At 39.2% G+C, this 22,724-nt stretch overlaps 1 protein-coding gene across 2 annotated transcripts in view; it reads left to right on the top strand.

The window, feature by feature from the left end:
• Nucleotides 1–16,981, top strand: part of ezrb (ezrin b) — a 40,724-nt gene extending 23,743 nt beyond the window's left edge. For both annotated transcript variants that reach the window (XM_012869099.3, XM_012869098.3), the window contains 9 exons: nucleotides 453–536; nucleotides 639–785; nucleotides 6,539–6,635; nucleotides 6,738–6,901; nucleotides 9,736–9,866; nucleotides 12,708–12,868; nucleotides 14,274–14,366; nucleotides 14,510–14,749; nucleotides 15,691–16,981. In XM_012869099.3, the coding sequence (XP_012724553.2) occupies nucleotides 453–536; nucleotides 639–785; nucleotides 6,539–6,635; nucleotides 6,738–6,901; nucleotides 9,736–9,866; nucleotides 12,708–12,868; nucleotides 14,274–14,366; nucleotides 14,510–14,749; nucleotides 15,691–15,855 (1,282 nt within the window). In that variant the 3' untranslated portion in view covers nucleotides 15,856–16,981. The remainder of the gene's footprint in view (nucleotides 1–452; nucleotides 537–638; nucleotides 786–6,538; nucleotides 6,636–6,737; nucleotides 6,902–9,735; nucleotides 9,867–12,707; nucleotides 12,869–14,273; nucleotides 14,367–14,509; nucleotides 14,750–15,690) is intronic.
• The last annotated feature ends 5,743 nt before the right edge of the window (nucleotides 16,982–22,724 follow it).

Genomic DNA, 22,724 nt, shown 5'->3' with positions numbered 1-22,724 from the left:
CAGTGATCTAAATTCATTTCTGCAAAGGATGAGTGTTTACAACACATGAGAAGCAAGCAATTGTACCAATTGTGTCTATTTATTTTTTTCTATTTTACTTTACTGTTTTTTCTATGTTTACTGGTGTGTCTGGGTAGGCCTCTTATCTACAAAATTCACACTACTGACAAGTTACTAAGTCAGCTTCTCAGGGATATGGAAATTAAAAAAATTTGTTGGGGGTAACAGAGAATCTGAAAGGAAGAGCAAACTATTTTCACACAAACACTAATAGCCAATGGCATGAAATAGATCCACGTTTGGCCAATGTTTATTTTCCTTTCTATGAAAATTATATTCCATCCATCCATTTTCTGAACCGCTTAATCCCTCATGGGATCGATATTGCAAAACTGTAGCTGTCTGGCAATGTAACTAAGCGTTGTATATTTATTCCTTTATTCCCTGTTTAGAGTCATGGAGCAGCACAAGTTGTCCAAAGAACAGTGGGAGGAACGGATTCAGGTGTGGCACGAGGAGCACTCTGGCATGTTGAGGTGGGTTAATAAAACTCACAGTTTATGTGGAGACAACTTTTAAACGCTGCTGTGAGAACTGCAGCGGGTGACCGTGGCCATCTTTTCCCGATCGTCTCGTAGGGAGGAAGGCATGATGGAGTACCTAAAGATTTCTCAGGATCTGGAAATGTATGGAGTCAACTACTTTGACATTAAGAATAAGAAGGGAACAGAGCTGAGGCTGGGAGTGGACGCACTGGGTCTAAACATTTATGAGAAGGACGACAGGTAAGCATCTGATTTATTGGAGCATTTTTCTCTATATTCTGACTTACTGCCCTGTTTTACCGAGCTACACCTCTTGGCCAGGCATTTCTGTTGTGGCACAGATAGTTTGACTGGGATCACATCAGATTAGGACTGTGGTGACAAATGGTTGCCCGTCTCATTTATCTTTCACAATATATTTCTGGGACGAATAAATAATTTTGGTATATACGTGTCATCATTAGGGAGATTTAATAATCAGAATTAAATGGCCGATTTCTGATCTCTGGGTTTTTGTAAAACTTTGACCTCCTAATAATGTTCTTAGTCGATTCTGATTTCTCTAAGAACTACAGTATAAAGACATACAAGATCTGCACTTAAAAGACGTTTTATACACTTTCTGCTACGTGCAACCATTATTTATTATTGGGAGCAGAGGTAATGTCATCCAAAACTATCTTTAGCATCTTATATTACCAGCATTACTGAACACGCTAAAAACGCAGGCAGTGTTTCCAGCACGTTCCAGAGGACAGAGGTTAGAAGATCAACGCGATAAAACGGAGGAACTCTATTTAGATTTCCAGTTTTCCTGAAAGTCTTGCTCTCTTTTTCTTTCTTACAGCCTGAAAACAAAACTATAGACATATCTGGACATGTCATAAAAAATTGTGTTCTTTTTAAATGGCTTCTTACATCTCTGTGCGACTTGAATTACCAAAGCAGCTGACATTGAATCCCACAGTAACAGCTTCCACACTGAAGAGTGTTGCTGTCAGTGAGATTTTTGGCAGCACTCCAGTATGGTGCATTCACTGACTCTTAAAACAAATATCAGATTTTCTTTGCTTTTCTGAACGACTGGATCAAGCTGATTTCTCAGTGCATTTCTAGATCTTTACTGGTTCTTAAACAGGTTCTTTGCACTAAAAATGACTCTGAACAATTTTAAGTCGATTTGTAAAGCTTGGTTGGGCCGCAGCGTGTCATAGTGGTACAGCGGGGGCTCAATTTATGCACACTACAGGACCTTTGCTGCCCTCCTGTACTTTTTCTCTCTGCCCATAACCTACTCGAGTACTCGACAAATGTTACGGCTGCAAAACACTGTAAAATTTGGTTTACTTTCAGTATAGTTGTATTTAGAGTTAAGTACCACAAGATAAACATCTTCTTGTCAGGAGTATCAGCGTCGTAATAATAAAATGCTGCTTTGTCACATCAAAATTGGGGACCTAGAACTGATCTATTAGAGAGATGTTTGAAATTAAATGATAAAGTTTGCTGCCGGTTATTTGAAGGACATTCTTTGCATTGCATAGAAGACACCATCTTTTTTTTGTGTCGCGACATCAAAACACCAGATGAGACAAGCACTTGATAATTGCTTAAAGACGCATATTGCCTCCGTACATCATCAGAAAAAAACTAAAAACCATTTGTAAATATATATTGCGACGCACCCCTGTTAACATCTCTTAAGACGATGCAGATTCTGAAACGATGACATTGCTCAAACGATCGCTGCGTGACTAAGCTAGCTATAGCGTCACTGACGATAACCAGTCAAAAAGCACCAGAGATGACGAGTCTCTACACCTGTTGGCTCTTTCTGTTTCAAACTGAATTTTTAGTCTCCCTATAACGTAGGAATGTGGTCATTCACTTAAACAGGGTTTTTCAAGCTTTGTGGCCCTTATCAGTTAATCGGTACGCGGCTGGATAATTGGAGCCTTTATGATTCATGCAGCAATGGTTTCAATCAGATTAAAACTGCAGCTGTTTGGCGTCGCGTGTCCCTGCTGGGCGTTTGTTGGGATTTTCACCTGACTCCGTCCCATCTTAAAACACCAAGATAAACCCGCTAAACCAGGTTTGCATCTTCCTTCACAGTCACCACTTACTTTTCCTGTTTTAAAAGAATGAGACGTGTAAATATTCCTGTTTTGTTTCATCTTTGAAAGGTTTCTGGCATGCCCTTAAAAAAGGGTGGCCTACATGTTTAGATCCATTGCAGATTGCTGCCCACATCCCACGTAGATCTGCTTTTGATGTGCGGCTTATTTTACGGAGCAGCACAGCGTGGGAGATTATCGCCCTCCCTGTTAGGTGAATTAAATTCAGAGAGCTCCCGTGGCCCTGTCATCGGTGGGATTAGTGGAGCGAAGTTCATCGTGTTAAAGGAGCTCTCCCTCCCAGGTGACTTGCCTTTCAGTCACTGACCTTACGCTGGATACGCTGCCAGCTCTGCTCTGCCTGAGCTCCTCTAGATTAGAGTCCTTCTTGTATCAAAGTGGCTCCTCTGTGGGTGCTTTCAGGCCAGCCTGCCTGTGGAAGAAATGAGCATAGCACTTTTTTTTTTTTTTTTGGTAATGAGAAGGTTAAGCCGCTCGGCTTCTTCAGGACGAGGGCTTTAAATGAAGCTTGTTTGCTTATTTATTTTTGTCTTTTTTAAATTACTGAATACCACCTTGTTTAGGCGGATCTGGTCTTTCATTTGGTGTGACTGTAAATGTGAAACACTGAGAAACAGAAGACCTGTAGTGAGTGTGTCTCTGAACGTCTCCTCCTGTGATCAGCAAAGAAAGGCCTCTCCTCTGCGCTGCCCTCCGCCGTAGCCATGCCTACGCCGACTGGTTTTTCAAGCTTTGTGGCCCTTAAGAATGTGAGGCTGAACTGCACCACAGTCTCTTCCAATGAGGGCAGCTGACCCACAATGCATCGCTGCAGCTCCAGGCTTCACTGAGGTGCAGCCTGGAGCTGGTTTAACTCCTTATGCGCCTTTGCCTCGCAATAAAAAGGAAACAGACTGATTTAAAAAAACAAAACCTGCAGAAATATTTGTTCCCCCTATTACTTATTGTTATTTTGAACGCATGCTAAACATTTTTTCCTAATTTGTTAATCTTAACACCTGTATTTGAAGATGGGGAGGGGTTACTTAAACAATTTAGGATCCTAAAAATTGTGTGTTGAAGCAAAGCCGGTGTTATACATGAAAGTGCTGCTAAGTTGGTCAAAACTTTTTAATACTAATTTAAAGTAGGCAAAGGAGATGCATTTTAAACAAGTATAAAGTAACATTTCCTTTAAACAAGAAGTAATGTTTATTACACAGTAATAATGTGTGTAGGAGTGACTGGGGTGCACAGCAACAAGTGTGGGAGGGACATTACACTTCTGCTCTATAGACATATTTTAACCATCATCTCCTTGGGATTTTCCCGGAATTACAATGTCTTTTCACTGTTTTTAACTACAGAGGCTTTTTCTTTTTTATATTTCCATTGCAGGGTCTAAAGTCGGACTGTTTAGGTGGGATATGTTTCTTGACGCTGAGCAGCAATTCCTCCTGCAGGACTGCAGCTGCAGCCATGTCCAAAACGCCACTAAAACAGTGAAATGAGCGCAATACATAATTAGTATCGGATAATTTTACAATGTTTCTGGTTTGAAATTGCAAGCAGTGCCACACCAACCTGCAGAAAGTTGCAGCAAGAATGGATTCCATATTAAATCCACAGATCCGTACTTTCTATGTGGGAGACATGAGAGGAGAGCTACAGTGAAGATTTCAACTTGCTATTTAAAAATACATAAACATAATTTGCAAGTTTCATTGCAGTTAAGATCTGAAACTAGATTAAGATTATTTCTAAGTCAGGAAGTTTTTAATAAATCACAGATCGTTGATGCTTACGCTCTGGGAGTTTTGTTTTGGTGGTTCAGCAGAGGTCGCCCCATTCAACATTTAGCTTAAGATGCTAAATGTTCAACAGTCCTGTGGAGTTTTCATTAATTTGTTTGTGTCTTGAAAAATAATGCTGTAAATATTTCTACTTGGAATCTTAAAAACTCAGAACAGTCTCATCTCGGACGTTTGCACTTTTATTAATGTCTTTGAATAAAAAAACAGTAAAACACTGATACTTGCAGTGGTTCGCTGGATTTTAATGTGGTTTGCAAACAAAAAATACTGAAATCATTTCATGTAATTCAAAGTGTACAGAAATCAGGACCTGCAGAGAAGTTTAAAACGGTGGGATGACTAAAAGAAAACGCTGAGAATATTCAACAAGTCAATATTTTACTGGTTGAGTGGTAAAAAGCCCCACCTTTAGCTCAGGGTACCTCCTAATAACGCAGATGAACAATATTCATAGAAGAGCGACTAAAATTGCATTTTTATTGTTCCTGAGAAGAGTTTTGGCTTCATTAAGATAATCTATCAAGGCGTGAACATTTTTATCTCTTTAACGCTGAAGTTTATTCGTCATGCTGGTGGAGCACTTCTTCTTTAACAGCGTTGTAGTCCTGGCATTCCTGCTCTAAAATAATCATACATCTAAAGAAAGTTATTGATTCACTGATTCGGAAGTATTTATTTATTTTTAACAAATGGCAGTTTAGGACTGATTGATGAAAGGCATCTAATTACCCTCCATGGCTCCGATGAAAACGTTCATCGTATAAAAGCACATTGTTTTCTCAATTCCACAAGCATGTGTCAGGGTCAGCGATGGAGTGACATTCCAGTTGAGGGAGTTTCGTGGCAGCAGGTTTCGCTGCGTGCTCAGCCGGCTGCTTTTCTTTCCAGATTACTGCTCTATCGGCCCGGCCGTGTTGACAGCGCTGCTCTGCATTGTGTCGAGCGAGACTGGCAGCGGCTCAGTTCGTCTGGCACGGCGGAGTAACGAGCCGCCACACCCCAGATTTACACCCTGATCCCGCTCACGCTCAGCCCGGGAGAGGATTAGACTGACAATGCTGTTTGTACCTTTTAGGGAAATAACTAGAAGAATTGTTGGGTTATCTTTTATGTTGTGATGGAGCTGATGGTTACTTCTGATAGCAGTGTGGCCCATTTCTAATTCTCAGGGTGAGGCTACTTATGTTCAAACATGTTCAGCAACAATGCTCAGTCATGCTCAGTTATATCGGCACACCATTATTGACCACTAAGGGAGGAGAAACCCAAGCTTTAACCAGTTCCTAAACCTGCCGCGATTTGAACGTCGCACATTACTGCTTTTTCCCACTGCCTTGTATTAAATCAGAATAAACTTTTCCTGTTTTCAGGTCGGTTAGTATTACCAAAATTATGTCTCTTTGCTAAATGGCAGAATATTGAGAGACTTCATAACAAAGAGAGAGTTTTTAAAGAGTTTAAACATTTTAAGATAAGATAGTCTTTATTGATCTCACATTGGAGAAATTCACTTGTCACATCGGCTCAATAGTCAGTCAATAGTCAGGAGTAGGAAAGGGTGCATCAGTTATATACAGTGTATCTTCCTATATACAGTGGATCAAAAAGAAAATGAGAAAAAAATAAGAATAAAATAAGAAAAAAATACAAAAGAAAAAAAAAAAGAAATTTTAAGGCACATGAAATTGAAAATCATCTGCCGGCGTTCATTATTTATTTAACCATTTCATTTTCTTATCTCAAATTTTGTGCAGAGTGCAAGCCAGATGGCCTAATAGCATTCATGTGTCAGATATTTAGCCAGACTGCATCTTGTCTTCTCCGTAATGCAGATATGTAAAAAAATAAAATAAATAAATAGACTTGCACTTGAAGATGGTGACCATCACTATTGATAGGACGATGGCACCATCTGGCTTTCTCTGACATGCTACTAAAAACCTTGTCGGATGATAATTTACGAGCGTGTCCGTGTTATGTGAAACCTAAAATTTCAGCAGAAGTTTCTCATGTTCATGCATTAATCGATAACAATTTGGGTCTGCTTCTTTCCTTTCCTCAGATTGACGCCAAAGATTGGCTTCCCCTGGAGTGAGATTAGAAACATTTCCTTCAACGACAAGAAGTTCATGATTAAGCCCATTGACAAAAAATCTCCAGTGAGTAAAATTAACTTCCATTCATGGTCATTTCAATAAGAGGCTTTTCTGTGATTTAGTTCTTATTTTTCTCCGTTTTTTTTCCTCTCCTGCAAACTTCAGGACTTTGTGTTTTATGCTCCGAGACTGAGGATCAATAAAAGCATCCTGCAGCTGTGCATGGGCAACCACGACCTCTACATGCGCCGTCGCAAGCCCGACACAATCGAGGTGCAGCAGATGAAGGCTCAGGCCAAGGAGGAGAAGCAACAGAAACAGATGGAGAGGTAAAAAGATGTTTTCACACTTATTTTGGATCCCAAAAGAATCTGAAGGGCCAAAACCTGAATAATTATTGGTTTTAGCATAATCTTGAATAAAACCTTTATTATTGGTTCTGTATTCAATCACATTAAAGATATTCTGAAAGATATTCTACAACATAGAAGATAAGGTGATCTGGGGTGAAAAGAACCTTTTTTTTAATTTTATTAAAAAAGCAGGTTTTAACCCAAAAAATAGAAAATTACCTACTGATGGAATATTAAATATTTTATTGCTGAAAATATTTAGTGATCCAGGTGGCAATTAAATATAATTATTGCCACCTGGATCACTAAATATGTACTTGCCATGTATTTATTTAGAAAAAAAATGTCAACATAACAAAATGTTATTGACTAAGATTCAGGTTGCAAAAAACCTTAATGTTATCATAGACAAGTATCTTGGATGTTTATATATATATATATATATATATATATATATATATATATATAATTTATTTATTTTTTTTAAGTAAAATTAAAGATTTCACATCCACAAATGGATCCCTTCTGTTGTTGCATTGATTTGTGTGGTTAAGATCAAATTCCAAATTAATATTTTAAGATGCAGATCATGACAGTAGGACACCCTCAAAATGAAAAACAGAAGAAGTTTTATTTTTTTTATTAAATTTAATTCCCTAAAAATTCTGATTTAAAGCTATATTTAGTGTGTGTTATGGCTTTACTGTAGTTTCGGTCTGATTCAGACACTTTTAATTATAACTCAGTTTACATTTTAAAATGAATTTGGACTGTATTGTGTCGATTTGATTTGCAGGTTTTGTTCGTTTTAAATCTGAATTTTAAACATGAAATGTTCTTAATGGAGCGGAGCTTAATACTTTCTATCTCATCGGCAGGTTTGACTTAAAAGGAACCGTGTTATCGGTGATTTATTTATTTCTTAACACAGGATTGTTTTTCCTAATTATTAAACACGATCAAATTAAAGGTTTGGATTTTGAGTGTGAGATTACACTACTACAATATAAGATTAATATATTTTAAGGGTTTTTAGACCGCTTTGCCAGTGGAGCCAATGATTACATTTATAGTTTGTCCTTTTTCTGTTGAGGGGCTTTAGAGCAGATACTTTATGGCTAAAAGATCTAGAAAGATATCCCAGTGATGCCACTTTGGCATTTAAAAAGGGAACTAAATTCCTCCCCAAATGTAGTCGTGCTGCTTCCTGGGTCGGCTGAACTGAGAGGGAATATGACCCTGGTCTCTGCCACAGCTGTCGGCCTGAGGTCTGTCCCACACAGCTGTTCAAACACGGTGACGCAACACAACACAGATGACACAATGAAATTCAAAGGGGAAAACCATGAAAGACAAGAGGCCTGGTTCACACACAGTAGCTGTCAGCAGGGCTGCTGGGGGGGGGGGGCGCTGGAAGGAAGAGCTTCTTTAAAACACGCAGGGAGATATTCAACTGTTGCTTCTGCAATCTGCAAAGCAGGAGTAATGCGAATTTTATGTTTACCCTCAAATATTTCTGTGCATAAATTGTGAAATAAATGAGGCGATCTAAACTTCTTCATTGTGCACAGCTTTTTAAGGCCCGTTAAGGTTGCTTGGCATTGATCCATAAGTAATTTTTCAAAGTGGCTCAAACTTATAGAACCGAAGCACTGAATATCTGTTTGAAAGATAATATTCTCCACAGTGAAATCTAATAGGTTCTACTAATTGGCTAGGCTGATTAGGGAGCTGATCAAAAGCAATTACAGTTCATATGTTTTTATTTCTAGACTCCAGCGGCAAACTAGACAGATTTCTGAATCAACTCAAGCTTCAAAACAGTATTATTAGTAGGTCTAAGTCTCATCCTGAATGATTACTGGTAATTAAGAAGGACATACAGATGTAACATTAGATAAATAAACCTCCTCTTTATTACCCTACTTACATCATGCAGCTTTTGGGGAGGAATTTCTCTGCATCCTTTAGCAGGCTGCCATAAATGGCACATTCACATGCGTGGAAACGACGTTGCCAGATGCTTGTAAATTGACAACAGCCACTGTGCAAAAGCAAATATTATTTACATATGGATTATTTTAGTCTGCGTGACCATGAACGCTCCACGGATGTGTACTTATTTCACCTGCTGTGTTAAAGTACCGCGCAGAAGTGTTCACACCCTATTTTTGATGTTTAAGTATTCTCTAATGTGCCCACAACCAAGTCTTTATGAGGACAAACGATGAATTTAGTTAGATTTTCTTGTAGGAACACGGCATCTCCACTGTGAAACATTGTGGTGGCAACATCGTCCTGTGGATTTTTTTTTTTTTCTTGGTGACAGGAAGATGGAAGGAGCTAAAAATAAGTGCTGAGGCGAGGGCAGAGGTTCACCTTCCAGCAGGACTAAACGCTAAATATTCAACAAGTATTACATAGTAATAGTAATAGTATATCATCTTTATTGTCATTGAAACATACATTGAAAACATACATACATTGAAAACATACATACAAGTATTACAATAAAATGATTTAACTATTGTTAATGTGTCAGAAGGACACAGTCAAAGTCCACATATAAATTATTTATTTAGAACAATGTATCTGTTCCTTTTTACCTCATAAATATGCACACCTTTGTGTTCTGTCGCATAAAATCCCAATAAAATACACCAAAGCTAGTCGTAACGTGGTAAAAAATTGAAGGGGTATGACTATTTCTGCAAGGTTCATGTAGATCACCTTCAGAAAAACCCTGCTGACCTTCAGCTTAGCTTAGCACCAACCAGGCTGGCTTCATGACATCCCTGTCCCATCTGCAGGGCACATTTGGAGAACGAGAAGAAGAAAAGGGAAGCCATCGAGAAGGAGAAGGATCAGATGGAGCGGGAGAAGCAGGATCTCATGATGAGGCTCTACCAGTTCGAGGAGAAGACTAAGAAGGCGGAGAAAGGTGTGTGAGAGAGGTGGTGGGTTTAATTCTGCGGCGCGTTAATCGTGTACCAGACTATGGAGGGTGCAGAGTGCGTTTCTGCAGGGGAATAGTTGGAATATCTGCACACGTGCAGCTATGCGAGTGTGTCCTGTAAACACCAGGCCAACAGGTTATACCGTTTGTGACGGTTACCTGTATAAATAGCAGCGTGAAGAAAACACTGTGAAAATGTACACTTGAGTCGACACGAGCCATAAAACATGATGAGGCGCAGGATATCGACTGGTTTCCAGCTGGGTTTGACTTAAGGAAGCAGATCTCCTCGTAGTTTCATATGATAAACCAGCTGAGGCTCATTAGATCAGCCTGTGACTCTGGATTTTTGCTTCCTGCTCGTAAAGCAGCTCATAAAGCCTAATGATGTTTGTTTGTAATTTTAATCTATTTTCCATAGAGTAATTTGACTTCTGACCGTCTGAGAAATTGTAATTAGTGTCTATCCGCAGGGTTGGTCTTTTTTTTTTGTCCGAGCTTCTGGTTCCTTTGACCCTTCACCGTTTCATACTTATGCAGATTTGGTCATTTCCCGAGTTCTTCTGGTTAAAAAAATTTGCCGTTCTCCTGCCACAGTTCAATTAACTGTTTCTAATTGGGTTCATAAGAAACACAAATGATTATTTCACTTTTTATTTTAATTATAAAGACAGCCTGTTTACAGACAAAATACAGAAACCTGTATGCAACTATATCTCTTATGTTTATTCTGGATCGAAAATGGTCAGGAAACTTAACCTACAAACTTAAGCCTCGGTTCACCACATTGTCCTTGTGACTTGATCGGTATTTGATTTCACATTACACGAAGAAATGGAAACTGTTTTGTTCATTCGTCAGTCATGCTCCAGTGGTTCAACCTTCTTGTTTCCATTTAACTTCCTTCCTTGTCTTAACTCTGTTTCACGGTTGTCGGGTTTTAAATCCCTGTTTGCATTTCAAGTGTCAAAGGTAGTTTTGAAATGAACTGGTTTTAATTGTAAAAGTTTCTATCAACGCTATGCTGTGATGGATCTATGGATGTAATTACACTGATCTGACAGGAAATAAAGGTCCCAGTAGAGTCTAAATCATGTTCAGGCTTTTAGGTAAACAAAGCCACAGTCACAGTTAGAGCACAAAGTCTTACAATAATGTACTTTATGCAGCTATTTCACTGATGTACAGAAAAAAAAACAGGAAAAAGCACCTAATCCTGCTAAACATGGGCACCAAATGAGCAGCCTGGCTGCAAACACACAATCCTATGTGCTGTAAGCTGCCTTAAACGATTGTGCATGACATGTTCATCCGCACTAGAAAGTAGTGCCTAACAAATACATTGGTTGCCATATTAATGCCCACTGTTTACGTATTATAAACGTTAAGGTGTACCTATTAAAGGATATGATAGATTCGCGTCTGGAAACAAGCAAAGGGGGAAAACGAATAAAGTAAGATGGTATAGTAAGTTTATTTTAAAACAGTATTAATATACATGCTACTGAAACATCTTGAATGCATTCAGACTTGACATGCTTAAATTCTTTATGATGCTGATTTATTCTTAACTTTTTTTCTTACATTAATCTTGTTTCTGCTCATGCAGTCAAGATCAAATGTTTACTTAATCCATGATCCACTGTTAAATTATTAAAGTCCAGATTTTATAGTAGCGCTGTCTGAAGTCAGTCCTCTGGGGCCGGTGCCCTGCGTGTATTAGGCGTCGTTCTGGTTCACCTCAGCTGAACCTAACGAGTGCTTAATCAGCAGGCCTCTGCAGATGACAGACTGAGAAGGTAAATCAGTGATTTGAATGAGCTGCGTTGGAGCAGGGACATATTTGAGACATGCAGGATACCAGCCCCCCCGAGGACTGGTCTTCAGGGGACCCCTGTCCTGCATGTTTTAGTTATCGCCTCGCTGTCACACGCCTGACTTAAATGAATGGATAATTAAGAGGCTTCTGCAGCACCTGATGGCTGCAGAGGAGGTTGTGCAATCTTTTGAATCAGGTGAGCTGGAACAGAGACACCTAAGGGTCGTAGGAACGTGCCAAAGTTGGGTAATATGGGCTCCATCCGAATCCCCTTAATAAAAGCTTCTAGCTCCTGTTGCTTGACCTTTCATGGGTTCACCAGTAAGAACTTCTATCGTGGGGAAAGAAAGGAAAGCTTTGGACTGCCGTGCCGAATTCAGATAGCCTTTAACTCTGACGTCTTTACGTGAATTAAACGCACATGGATGATTTAAGTCAAATCCAGGCCTACAGCCTTCAGGAAATGAACCACAAAATCCACGTTCTCTTCTCTCCGGACATTTTCGTTGATTTCCACAAGGGGGCTGTGCTAATATGTCATGTCTTGCAAAGGATTGTGGGATACCTTAAGGCTTCTTAGTGGCAGCACGGGGCGTCTTGAGGTTCCCAGGCAAGACTAGCCACGAGAGGAAGCATAGAGGCTCATTTCCCTGTCTCCTTCCTTACTGACTGCACTATTCGTACAGCACTTATCATGGCGACCCGTGATGCACTTCTGCTTTGGCTAAAGAGTCCTTACTCTATAAGGGTATTCAGATAAACGTCACAGACTGAGGTAAAAAAATACCAAGTTAAGCTGCTTTGCTTGTTAAGAAATCTAATTTAGGTTAAATTTAGTTTTTAACTTAATGATGTTGGCCTGTAATTAATCTTTAAAAGGAGTTCTTAAATTGAATTTATTGAAACTTGCAGAAAGTAAACCACAAGGCTTAAAATCTTTAATTTGAATAATCTCTTGAGCCCAGTGACAATTTAAAAAAGATGTTCTTTCCTCCTCTGTATCTTAGAGTTGCAGGACCAGCTTCAGAGAGCCATGATGCTGGAGCAGGAGCGGAGGAGGGCGGAGGAGGAGGCTGCTCGTCTGGAGGCCGAGCGTCAGGCCGCCCTGCTGGCTAAAGAGGAGCTGGCCCGCCAGGCTGAGAGTCAACTGAAGACCCAGGAGCAGCTGGTTGGTGCTTTAATGATGTCTTCTTTTAAATTCAGGCTGAAAAATGGGGAACATCTTGCTCTGACACGTTGACCATATCTTATGAAGGGTCCGTTTTCTCCAAGCTTTTATCTATTATTTGATTAATAATAAGTGTTTGGTCCTGGGTCCAGGCTGGGGATGTAAATTTGGAGCATCAAGTAGTTTCTTCAAAGCAAGTACCCTGGTCTACTGGACCAGCCGGTAAACTGTGTTTGCATTTAAAAAAATTAAAAAAAATCCGGCTACACTAATTCTTTGTAGCTAAACCAAATGAAGAAGCTTCTCCAGTATGATAAAAATCAGTTCCATAAACTTTATTTCAATGCAGAAATTTGTCTTGCATTATGCGCTCTGACAAAGGACACACCATGAACAAAACACCCAGCGACCTAAACAAAGTCATACACTATGCACATGGTGTTCAGCAGTCAAAAATTCAGCCACAAGTATACAAAGATACGTGCCCTAGGGCCTTTTATTTTCAGCCGAAGAAGTAGGATTAAGGGACAAAAGGGGTTTTAACTCAAATAGTCTCCCACAAGGCAAAGCTTGATATCTGCTGTGCAATACATGACGGGGTTTAATGGTGCAGCTTTAGTAATGTTCAAGTAAACCGTTCTCTAAAGAAAAAAATATCTAGTTGGAGGAAACTTTAAGCAGCTGTAAAATCTTGACAGCCGTGTGAACCGGACTGACCCTCCAGATCATACAGCCTTTTAGGAGCAGAAAGCTGGCCTTCCTTCCCCCTCACTTGCTCCAGGTCTCTCGCTGACTGGACCAGAGGCGCTCAGGGGATTATTTAAAATGTTGAAACCAGGTAAATTATTAATGATCTCAAGTCTGTCCGCCTTCACCGAATTTTCCCTTCTGCTAACCTCGCGTCCTGGTGCTTCACTGTGGGACAACGTGGCACAGAGAGAGCAGCATTGCTGCGATTAAAAAAACAAGCTCTGCTGGTCAGAAGGAATGTGTCACAACACCTGCGGGGACTGTCAGTCATTTCTTCACTGTGCAGCGTGCTTTTCCACTTCTAGCTCACCTTTCAAGATGACGCCATACCCCTTAAAAGCTCCAAGTTACACTAAAATGTATCTGTAGCCGATCAGTACATTATATTTCAATTAGTAGGACATTATTATATTTCACAATCAGCTTAATCATGAAGTAGGTTTAGAAACACAGTTTGTCACTCTTAATGTTAGTATAAATGAAAAAAACAACAACTTATCAGACGATTGAGACGTTCCCGGCTGCAGCTCTGCCGTGTAGATCTCAACACCAACAATAAAGGAATCAGTCATCTTGTTCTGAACGGCTGCCAAGCATTTTCTTTCCCGTTTGAGTTATATTTGCATATCTTCATTGAAATCTGTCTTGTTTCCAGGCTGCTGAGCTGGCGGAGCACTCCGCCAAGATTGCGCTGCTCGAGGAAGCCAGGAAACGCAAGGAGGAGGAGGCGAGCCAGTGGCAGAACAGGGTGAGGGCTCGAACTGAAATGTGCAGCCTGTTGCGTTAAATAAGCATAGCACATTATAGTGGTATATGCAGGGTTCAATCTGAGCAGAATACCTTTGCCAGAGAGACCAAAAGACCCATTTTGACCTCTTCTGTGCTGATCAGGCCCTAGAGGTTCAAGACGATCTGAAAAGGACCCAGGAGGAGCTGCATAGTGTCCTGACAGTGCCCCCGCCTCCCCCACCTCCTCCCGTGTACAACCACATGGATGACAACAGCGACAGCGAGGACAACAACAGCATGAGCAGTAGAGATCTGATGATGGACGACTTCCACGACCACCGCATGGAGGAGGATCGCCTGACTGAGGTCGAGAAGAACGAGCGCGTCCAGAAACAGCTCAAGGTGAGGAAAGACGAAAACAAGACAGGAACAACACCAACACGCAGGATTCAGAGCTATAATTTATGAAGATTTATGCTAAAACGATGACTGTGGCTCATAAATGTATGGCTTAATACCAGTATCTGTTATCGTGGACTTGAACATTACCTATTTAAATAGATGGCATACTAATTTATGTGCTAGCTGTACTTTAATCTGTGTGTGGGTGGGAAAAAGAGCTTTAGTCTGACAAAATTTAAAACTGCCATGAAAATTTTAAATTCGCAACACATTTCATCTCGGGGGACTTTTCAAAGTCAAATTGGTTAAAAAGTTTCCTCTCTAAGGAAACCCAGCAGTTTGCATCAAGTCTTGACAAGCAGCGTTCACTCCTGAAAGAGCGTAGAACGATAGGGACAGTCGTCTGCATTGTCCATGGCTTTGCAGCAATCCCTTATACTGAGCAAGCATGAAGGGATGGTGGAGAGGAAAACTCCCCTTTAACAGGGAGGAAAACCTCCAGCAGAACCAGACTCAGTATGAACGGTCATCTGCCTCGACCGACTGGGGGTTAGAGAAGACAGAGCAGAGACACAGAAAGCACAGAAGCACACATTGATCCAGGAATCCTTTCTATGTTATATGGTAATGGCAGATGATCTGCCCCCAACGTACGGCACAAAAAATTCAACCTGATATATTTAAAATCCATTGAGAAATTAACGCTGAAAATAGCATCCAAGGTAAAAAAAAAAACAAACAAAACAACCCACCCAATTTGATAGTTAAAGTGGCAAATGGTTTCAGCAGACTCTGTAAACCACAAACCAGCAATTTCATAAAAAGTCCAGTCCAACCCAACGGACCGGCGGGTGGGGATGTTTATGCGCCACATCAAGTACCTGCGGTCCGGTTTTGCTCCATGTCTTTCTCACCTCGCTTCCTCTTCCTCCCTCCTTCAGGCCCTGACCTCCGAGCTGGCTCACGCCCGTGACGATTCCAAGAACACCCAGAACGATCTGCTTCACAGCGAGAACGTGCGGGCCGGCCGGGACAAGTACAAGACCCTGCGACAGATCCGGCAGGGCAACACCAAGCAGAGGATCGACGAGTTCGAGGCCTTATAAGACCGCCGTGGCCGCTCGAGCTCACGCACTTTCTGAACGGCCTCTATCTCGATCTGCTGTTGAGACACCACACAGAACGACCCCCCTCCCTCCCCCACCCTCACCTTTTCAAACTCACCCAAAGACACATTTAACACGCGCTGGTAGCAGACTAAACTAAAGCAGTAGAAGCGCCGCAAAAGACTAGCGGGACGCAGCGCTCTTCAAAACCTTAGTGCCAAATCCTTCTGTCCCTTCCTTTGATATTGTGTTTTCAATCTTGTAATTGCTTTGATGGAATCAGACCGAAATCTTGTTTTTCCCCTGGAGGTTTGATGAATCGGTGGAAAAATTCTTCTAATGCACCTAGTAATCACAATGTCGCAATGAAAGAAAAGGGCTTATTGTTCATAGCGACCACTCAGAAAGGGGGGGAGACAGTATACGCAGGAAAATGGATTTTTTTTTATTTTCCATTATATTTGAACACTTTCAGTTAAGCTTATTTTTGCTCTAAAATAAGACAAAATCATGCATAGTTTAATATTTATACTGTATATGGGACATTAAGGGTATTTCGTCTTGGTTTGTATATTTTTGCTATCTACTACTAATAAAAGCTTTTAACGTTTCAGAGGTTTTATATATTGACCCAAATAATAGTAGATTTATGTTCCATATATTTTCCTTTAGATCACCTAACTAAAGAGATTTATTGTAAATTATTAATTTTATTTTAAGAAATGTCCAGTTGCATACGAATAAAAGTTTAAATGAACTCTCCACTTTCTTTTCAGTGGCTGTGCAGCTCATTCAGAGCACCCTGTTGAATGGTACACAAAGTTTTGTTTGTATTTCTATCAGTTTATTCAGTGTAACATTGTTACAGTATAAGAAAGAAGCAAATATGGAGAGTTTTTACCCTCTAAGGCGGCCTTCCTGTCTTGTCACGGACCGTTCTAATGAAACGTGGAGGGTTTTATAGTTGCATTTCTCACCAAACTCTCCCTTTTTTTTCGCCTTGGACCAAAGCAGCATTTACTGAAACGGTCATGCAGCAACACTCAGCTATGCTGGAATTTGTATATAACCAGGATTTTATAATGAGGTGTTCAACATATTGCCAATAAAGTTACCTGATTTGTCACCCCTGTGTGTTTCATTTAATTTATTGGAGATTTAAAATTTTTTACTTTAAAAAAATTACTTTTTTTTAACTCTAAATTTTTACTTTATATAGTGATTGTTGAATAGTTTTTAAGGAAAATGCTTTTGGATCACAGGGTAAAATCGATTCTCCGGTCATTTGTATTTTCCTCCAAATGGAACAAAAAGCAAACATGCACCGTAAGATCATTTTCATAATAGGGTTTACCTGTATGTCACTGAAGCCTTGATATGTCCAAGCATTTTTATTTGAAAGAGGGGTGGAAGATTTAGGCTATATTTGATGCAATCAATCTGAGCCATGCTAATAGATGCATGTTGCATTATTAAAGTTTTAAAATGGTACCCAAAAGAAAAAAAGGAATATGTATGAGACTTCTGTGGTAAAATGAGTTTGCTGATATTATGACCCTGCTTTTCTATATGCAAACAAATAGGTAGAGCTGACTAAATGAAATGCTTACTAAAGGAAGCTGAATCAGTGAAAATAGGCTTTAGGTGCCTTGGGAAAGTATTCATATTCCTTGAAGTGTTCTCATTGCAACTTTTGAATTTGATGTGCTTTATTAGGACTTAAACCAACACAGTATTCTGCACAATTAAGTGGAGGGTAAAGAGACCACACGTTGAGTGGTTTGGATAAAAAAAAAGATGCATGTTAAAGTGGTCCAGACTTAAATTCTCTATATTAAAAGTTAGAGAACAGTAAAAGGGCCAAAGTTTGGAAAATATAAACAGAGAGGTAAGGAAAAACTAATAAACTAATTATCTTGCACTCCTTAATGGAATTAATGCAGTTTTTAATAAAATGCATGATTTGATTAATTCTTTGTTAATGTATGATCAAAATTAGCTAAACAAATTTAATAATGCAAACCAAAATGAGGGAGAAACTGTTGGGAATGATGACATAGCAAATCCATCTACCTAGACACTTAGAAACTTTGGTTTAATTCAACATGTTAAACAGCCAACACACAAGCAGGGACATATTTTAGACTTAATCATCACTAAAGGTCTAAACATTTCACAGGTCAATGTAACTGATGTTGCCTTATCCGATCACTTCTCCGTTACCTTTGAATGTATCATTACCTGTGACTCATTTAGCCAAAGGGACATCGTAAGAAAACGCATCTTTAAGGACAATGCCACAGAAAATTTTATTCAAGCTTATTCTGCTACTTCAACCCTGGGCTGCTACTCAGTAGATGAGCTAGTAGATAACTTTCAGTCTAAAGTCTCAGACATCATTGACTGCATTGCTCCAGTTAAAGTGAAAGTTGTTTCCGGGAAGAAAAAAATCACCTTGGAGAAATGCTCCATCAGTTAGAAGTGAAAAAAGGGAATCTCGAAAAGCTGAACGCAGGTGGAGAAAGACGAGACTCCAGGTTCACTATGACATCTATAAAGAGAGACTTTACAGATATAACTTACAACTGAAAAATGCAAGAGAATCTTTCTTCTCTGAGATCATTAAGAAAAACATTAATAATGCTCGTGTCTTATTTTCCACAGTCGACAGGTTAACAAATCCTCCTGTGTCCGTGGCTTCAGAACTCCACTCCACCAGGGCCTGCAACGAATTTGCAAACTTCTTTACTGAAAAAATCCAAAAGATTAGAGGATCTGTTTGTACATCCATACTAAGTTCAGTACCAACGTTGTCTCCTACCAGAATTGATTTTGACCAAATGTCCCAATTCAGCCAAGTAAACTCCAAAAGCTTAGAGCAGATAATTCAGCAGTTAAGTTCCTCCTCAAGCTGCCTTGATGTTCTATCCACAGCTTTCTTTAAAAAAGTTTTACCTGTCATAGCGTCTGATTTGACTCAGATAATAAATGCGTCCCTCCTGTCAGGTGTTTTCCCCCAGTCCCTAAAAACAGCAATTATCAAACCACTGCTGAAAAAGAACAATTTAGACAAACTTCTACTCCAGAACTACAGGCCCATCTCAAACCTCCCCTTTATCAGTAAGATCATTGAAAAAGTTGTATTTCAACAATTAAACACCTTCTTAACAACGACCAGCCGCTTTGACGTTTTCCAGTCAGGCTTCCGTGCTCACCACAGTACAGAGACCGCCCTTATCAAGGTGTTTAATGACATCCATATAAATACAGACTGTGGAAGAACCACCGTGCTGGTTCTATTGGACCTCAGTGCAGCATTTGATACTGTCGATCACTCCATTCTGTTAGAACGCCTGGAGAACTGGGTCGGCCTTTCTGGTACAGCTCTCCACTGGTTTAAATCCTAGTTAAAGGACAGGGACTTGTTTGTATCAGTAGGTAACTTTACATGAATGATGACAAAAATCACATGTGGGGTTCCCCAAGGGTCCATCCTGGGTCCCCTCCTTTTCAATATCTACATGCTCCCTCTAGCTCAGATAATAAAAAACAACAACATCAGCTATCATAACTATGCAGACGACACACAGCTCTACATCACCATGTCACCAGGTGACTATGGACCAGTTCAAGCACTGAGTAAATGCCTAGAAGAAATCAATACGTGGATGTACCAAAATTTTCTTCAACTGAATAAAAACAAAACTGAAGTAATAATATTTGGACCAATAGAGGAAAGATCAAAAGTTAGCACACAGCTTCAGTCGCTTCAGCTAAAAACCACCAATCAGGCCCGAAATCTGGGAGTAGTGATGGACTCAGACCTGAACCTCCAAAAGCATCTAAAGACAGTTACAAGGTCGGCTTTTTATCACCTGAGGAACATTTCTAGGATTAAAGGACTAATGTCTCAGCAGGATCAGGAAAAACTAATCCATGCGTTTATATTTAGTAGAACTGATTACTGCAACGGTGTTTTCACAGGTCTTCCTAAAAAGTGGATCAGACAGCTGCAGCTGATCCAGAACGCTGCTGCCCGCGTCCTCACTAAGACTAAGAAAGTAGAGAACATCACCCCAGTTCTAAAGTCCTTACACTGGCTCCCTGTATCTCAGAGAATAGACTTTAAAATACTTCTGTTAGTCTATAAATCCTTAAATGGCTAAGCACCTAAATACATCACAGACTTGTTATCGGTGTATCAACCCTCCAGACCACTCAGGTCTTCTGACTCCAGCCTACTCTGCATACCTAGAACCAGAACCAAACACGGAGAAGCAGCATTTAGTTCCTATGCTCCACTTATCTGGAACAAACTTCCAGAAAACTGTAAAAGTGCGGAAAGCCTGAGTTCTTTTAAATCAAGATTAAAAACACATCTGTTTAAAATTGCCTTTGACTGTTCTAGTTAAACAGTTTTACTGTTTTTAATGTTCTTTTTTGTTACTACATTCTATCCCTACTTGCTTTTATTCTATTTTCTATCTACATTTTATTATTTTGCTATATCTTAATCATGTAAAGCACTTTGTATTGTCTTGTACTGAATTGTGCTATATAAATAAATTTGCCTTGCCTTGCCTAGACCTGTAATTTATCTTTTCTAACTAGAACATTTCCAAAAAAAGAAGGTTGCAAAGGGAACTACAGATCTACACTCTTTCTCTTCTTTAAAATGCTATAAATACTAGAAACCTTTCTTGGAAATCATAACATTCTGACAGACTGACAATATGGTTTCAGAAAGCTACATCTATGGCAATTAAGATATTGAGAGCACTGACAAACAGTTTTCAGTTGGAGTACTCACTGACTTAAAGAAAGCATTTGACATCAACCATGAAATATTTTTTAAGAAAATAAAGAGATATGGAATTAGGGGAAAGGTGTTAAACTGACATTGAAGCTGCACTGAAAAAAGACAATTTGTGCAAATAGGTGATCATAAGTCATCATTGTTGGGCATAACCTTAGGCGTACCGCAGAGGTCTCTGTTAAGCCCCAAACATTTTATCTTATACAATATATGCAAAATATTGAAATCGTTGATGTTTTTGCACATGTGGCCAGTACTTTATGCACTATTAAAAATTTGTAAAAAATAAAACAATGGTTTAAAATAAACTTTCCTTAAACTTAGTTAAAACTAAATTCATGATTTGTCAAAATTATGAAATATATACAAAAACAGAAATGAAAATCACTATTGACAACTTGGTTCTGCAAAGAGCTTATAAGGTAAATTTTCCAGGCTTAAACCATAAATCAGCCAAGTCAAAAGAAATATCAGTGTCACAGTTCTGGGAAAAACCAGATACATGAATCATGAATCATATTTGGTATTGATCAATGGTGCTACAATGTCTTAGTTATTGTGTGAAAGTCTGGGGGAAACACCTCCAAAGTCAATTTACAACAGCTGTACTTACATCTCGAGAAAGCAGTTGGAATAATAAATAATGCAGCATTTAGTGAAGATACAATTTCACTGCTTTAAAAATTAGATATTTAGGTTCAGTGCAAGAAACAACTTAATTCCAAATAATGCTCAAAATTGTTCAGTAACAGTGAAGGTGGCTACAATTTACTTGGAGAAGGTGTTCGGATGCTGCTACGTCTGTGTGTGGCGTGGATTTGTGTCGTGGGTTTGATAACAAAGTTATCAATTAAAAAAAAACACACAACGAAAAACTTGTTGGGAAAATGTGCTGGAAGAGGGGATACGCTGGGAGTAAAGTTATTTTATTACCTTACGTGTTGATAGTTGTACATAATTTTGTTGCGTAAATAATGAGTAGACCTTGAGTATGCAAACAGTGAAAGGGGTAATTTTCTTCTGCCTGCTCCTTTTCTAGCTAGAAATGGATTCAAGTCTTGCATTCTTTTTTTTTTGCTGTAAATATTTACTACTGCTGACATTTCTTTCTTCTTTCTGATTTTTTCCTTTTAAGTTTCAAAATTCACTCGCTCATTTAAATCCAATGGAAAGTCTGTCGCAATACCTGTTAATTAATGTTTAGAGAAGCTCTTCATCTAATCTGTCTGAGCCTGAGCTGTTTAGGAAAGAAGAATGGGCGAAAACTTCAGTCTTAAGGCTTGAAGATGGTAGAGACATATCTGGAAAGACTAGCAGCAAAAGCTAATTCTACAAAGTTTTGACTCAAAAGGACTGAATACAAATATATTTCACACTTCAAAATAAAGTCCTGACTTCTGATTTTATCTGTCACATAAAATCCCCACCCCAAAAAAACACAAAATTAAGCTTAAAGAATATGAATATGTTTGTAAATTAACCTTAAGCAACAGAACAACAAAGATAAAATCATCAAGTGGTGTTTTGTTGTTTTTTTATTATTTTATTTTAATGGAATATAGATGAAAGCATCTGTACAGGTAGAGAGGAGAAGCCTCCTGACATGGTTCTTATCTCTGCAGGAGCCTCCGGCAGCCACTGCAGCATGATAGTAAACACAGGTCTTCTCATTACAGTTAGAAATAAATAGAACATAATAAACACGGCACATGAAAGCTACATAAATTACAATGTGAATATAGAACGGTTGTAATAAAGTAAAGATAGTTCTTTTTAATAAAGAATAAAGTGCAGAGTAGTTTAAATAACAACAACAACAATAATAAAATAAAATAATAATAATAAAATAATAATAATAATAATAATAATAAAAATGAATCTGTTGTTGGTGAGTGATGCAGAGTATTGCCAGGTTTTCTCTCTATTGGCAAGGGAGCAATTCAGCAATTTGCCAGTTCCCATGGTGACTAAAAAAATACAATGTCATCGAATTCAGCTCTCCTTCCAGAATAACAAAAATGTCAGTCTTTTCAAACCATGTCCTTTGGGATGT

The sequence above is a fragment of the Fundulus heteroclitus genome, chromosome 15 (assembly GCF_011125445.2).
Source record: "Fundulus heteroclitus isolate FHET01 chromosome 15, MU-UCD_Fhet_4.1, whole genome shotgun sequence".
NCBI classification, from domain to species: Eukaryota; Metazoa; Chordata; class Actinopteri; order Cyprinodontiformes; family Fundulidae; genus Fundulus; species Fundulus heteroclitus.
Note: the sequence above shows the minus strand (reverse complement) of the source record. Positions and strands in the feature narration are given on the sequence as shown.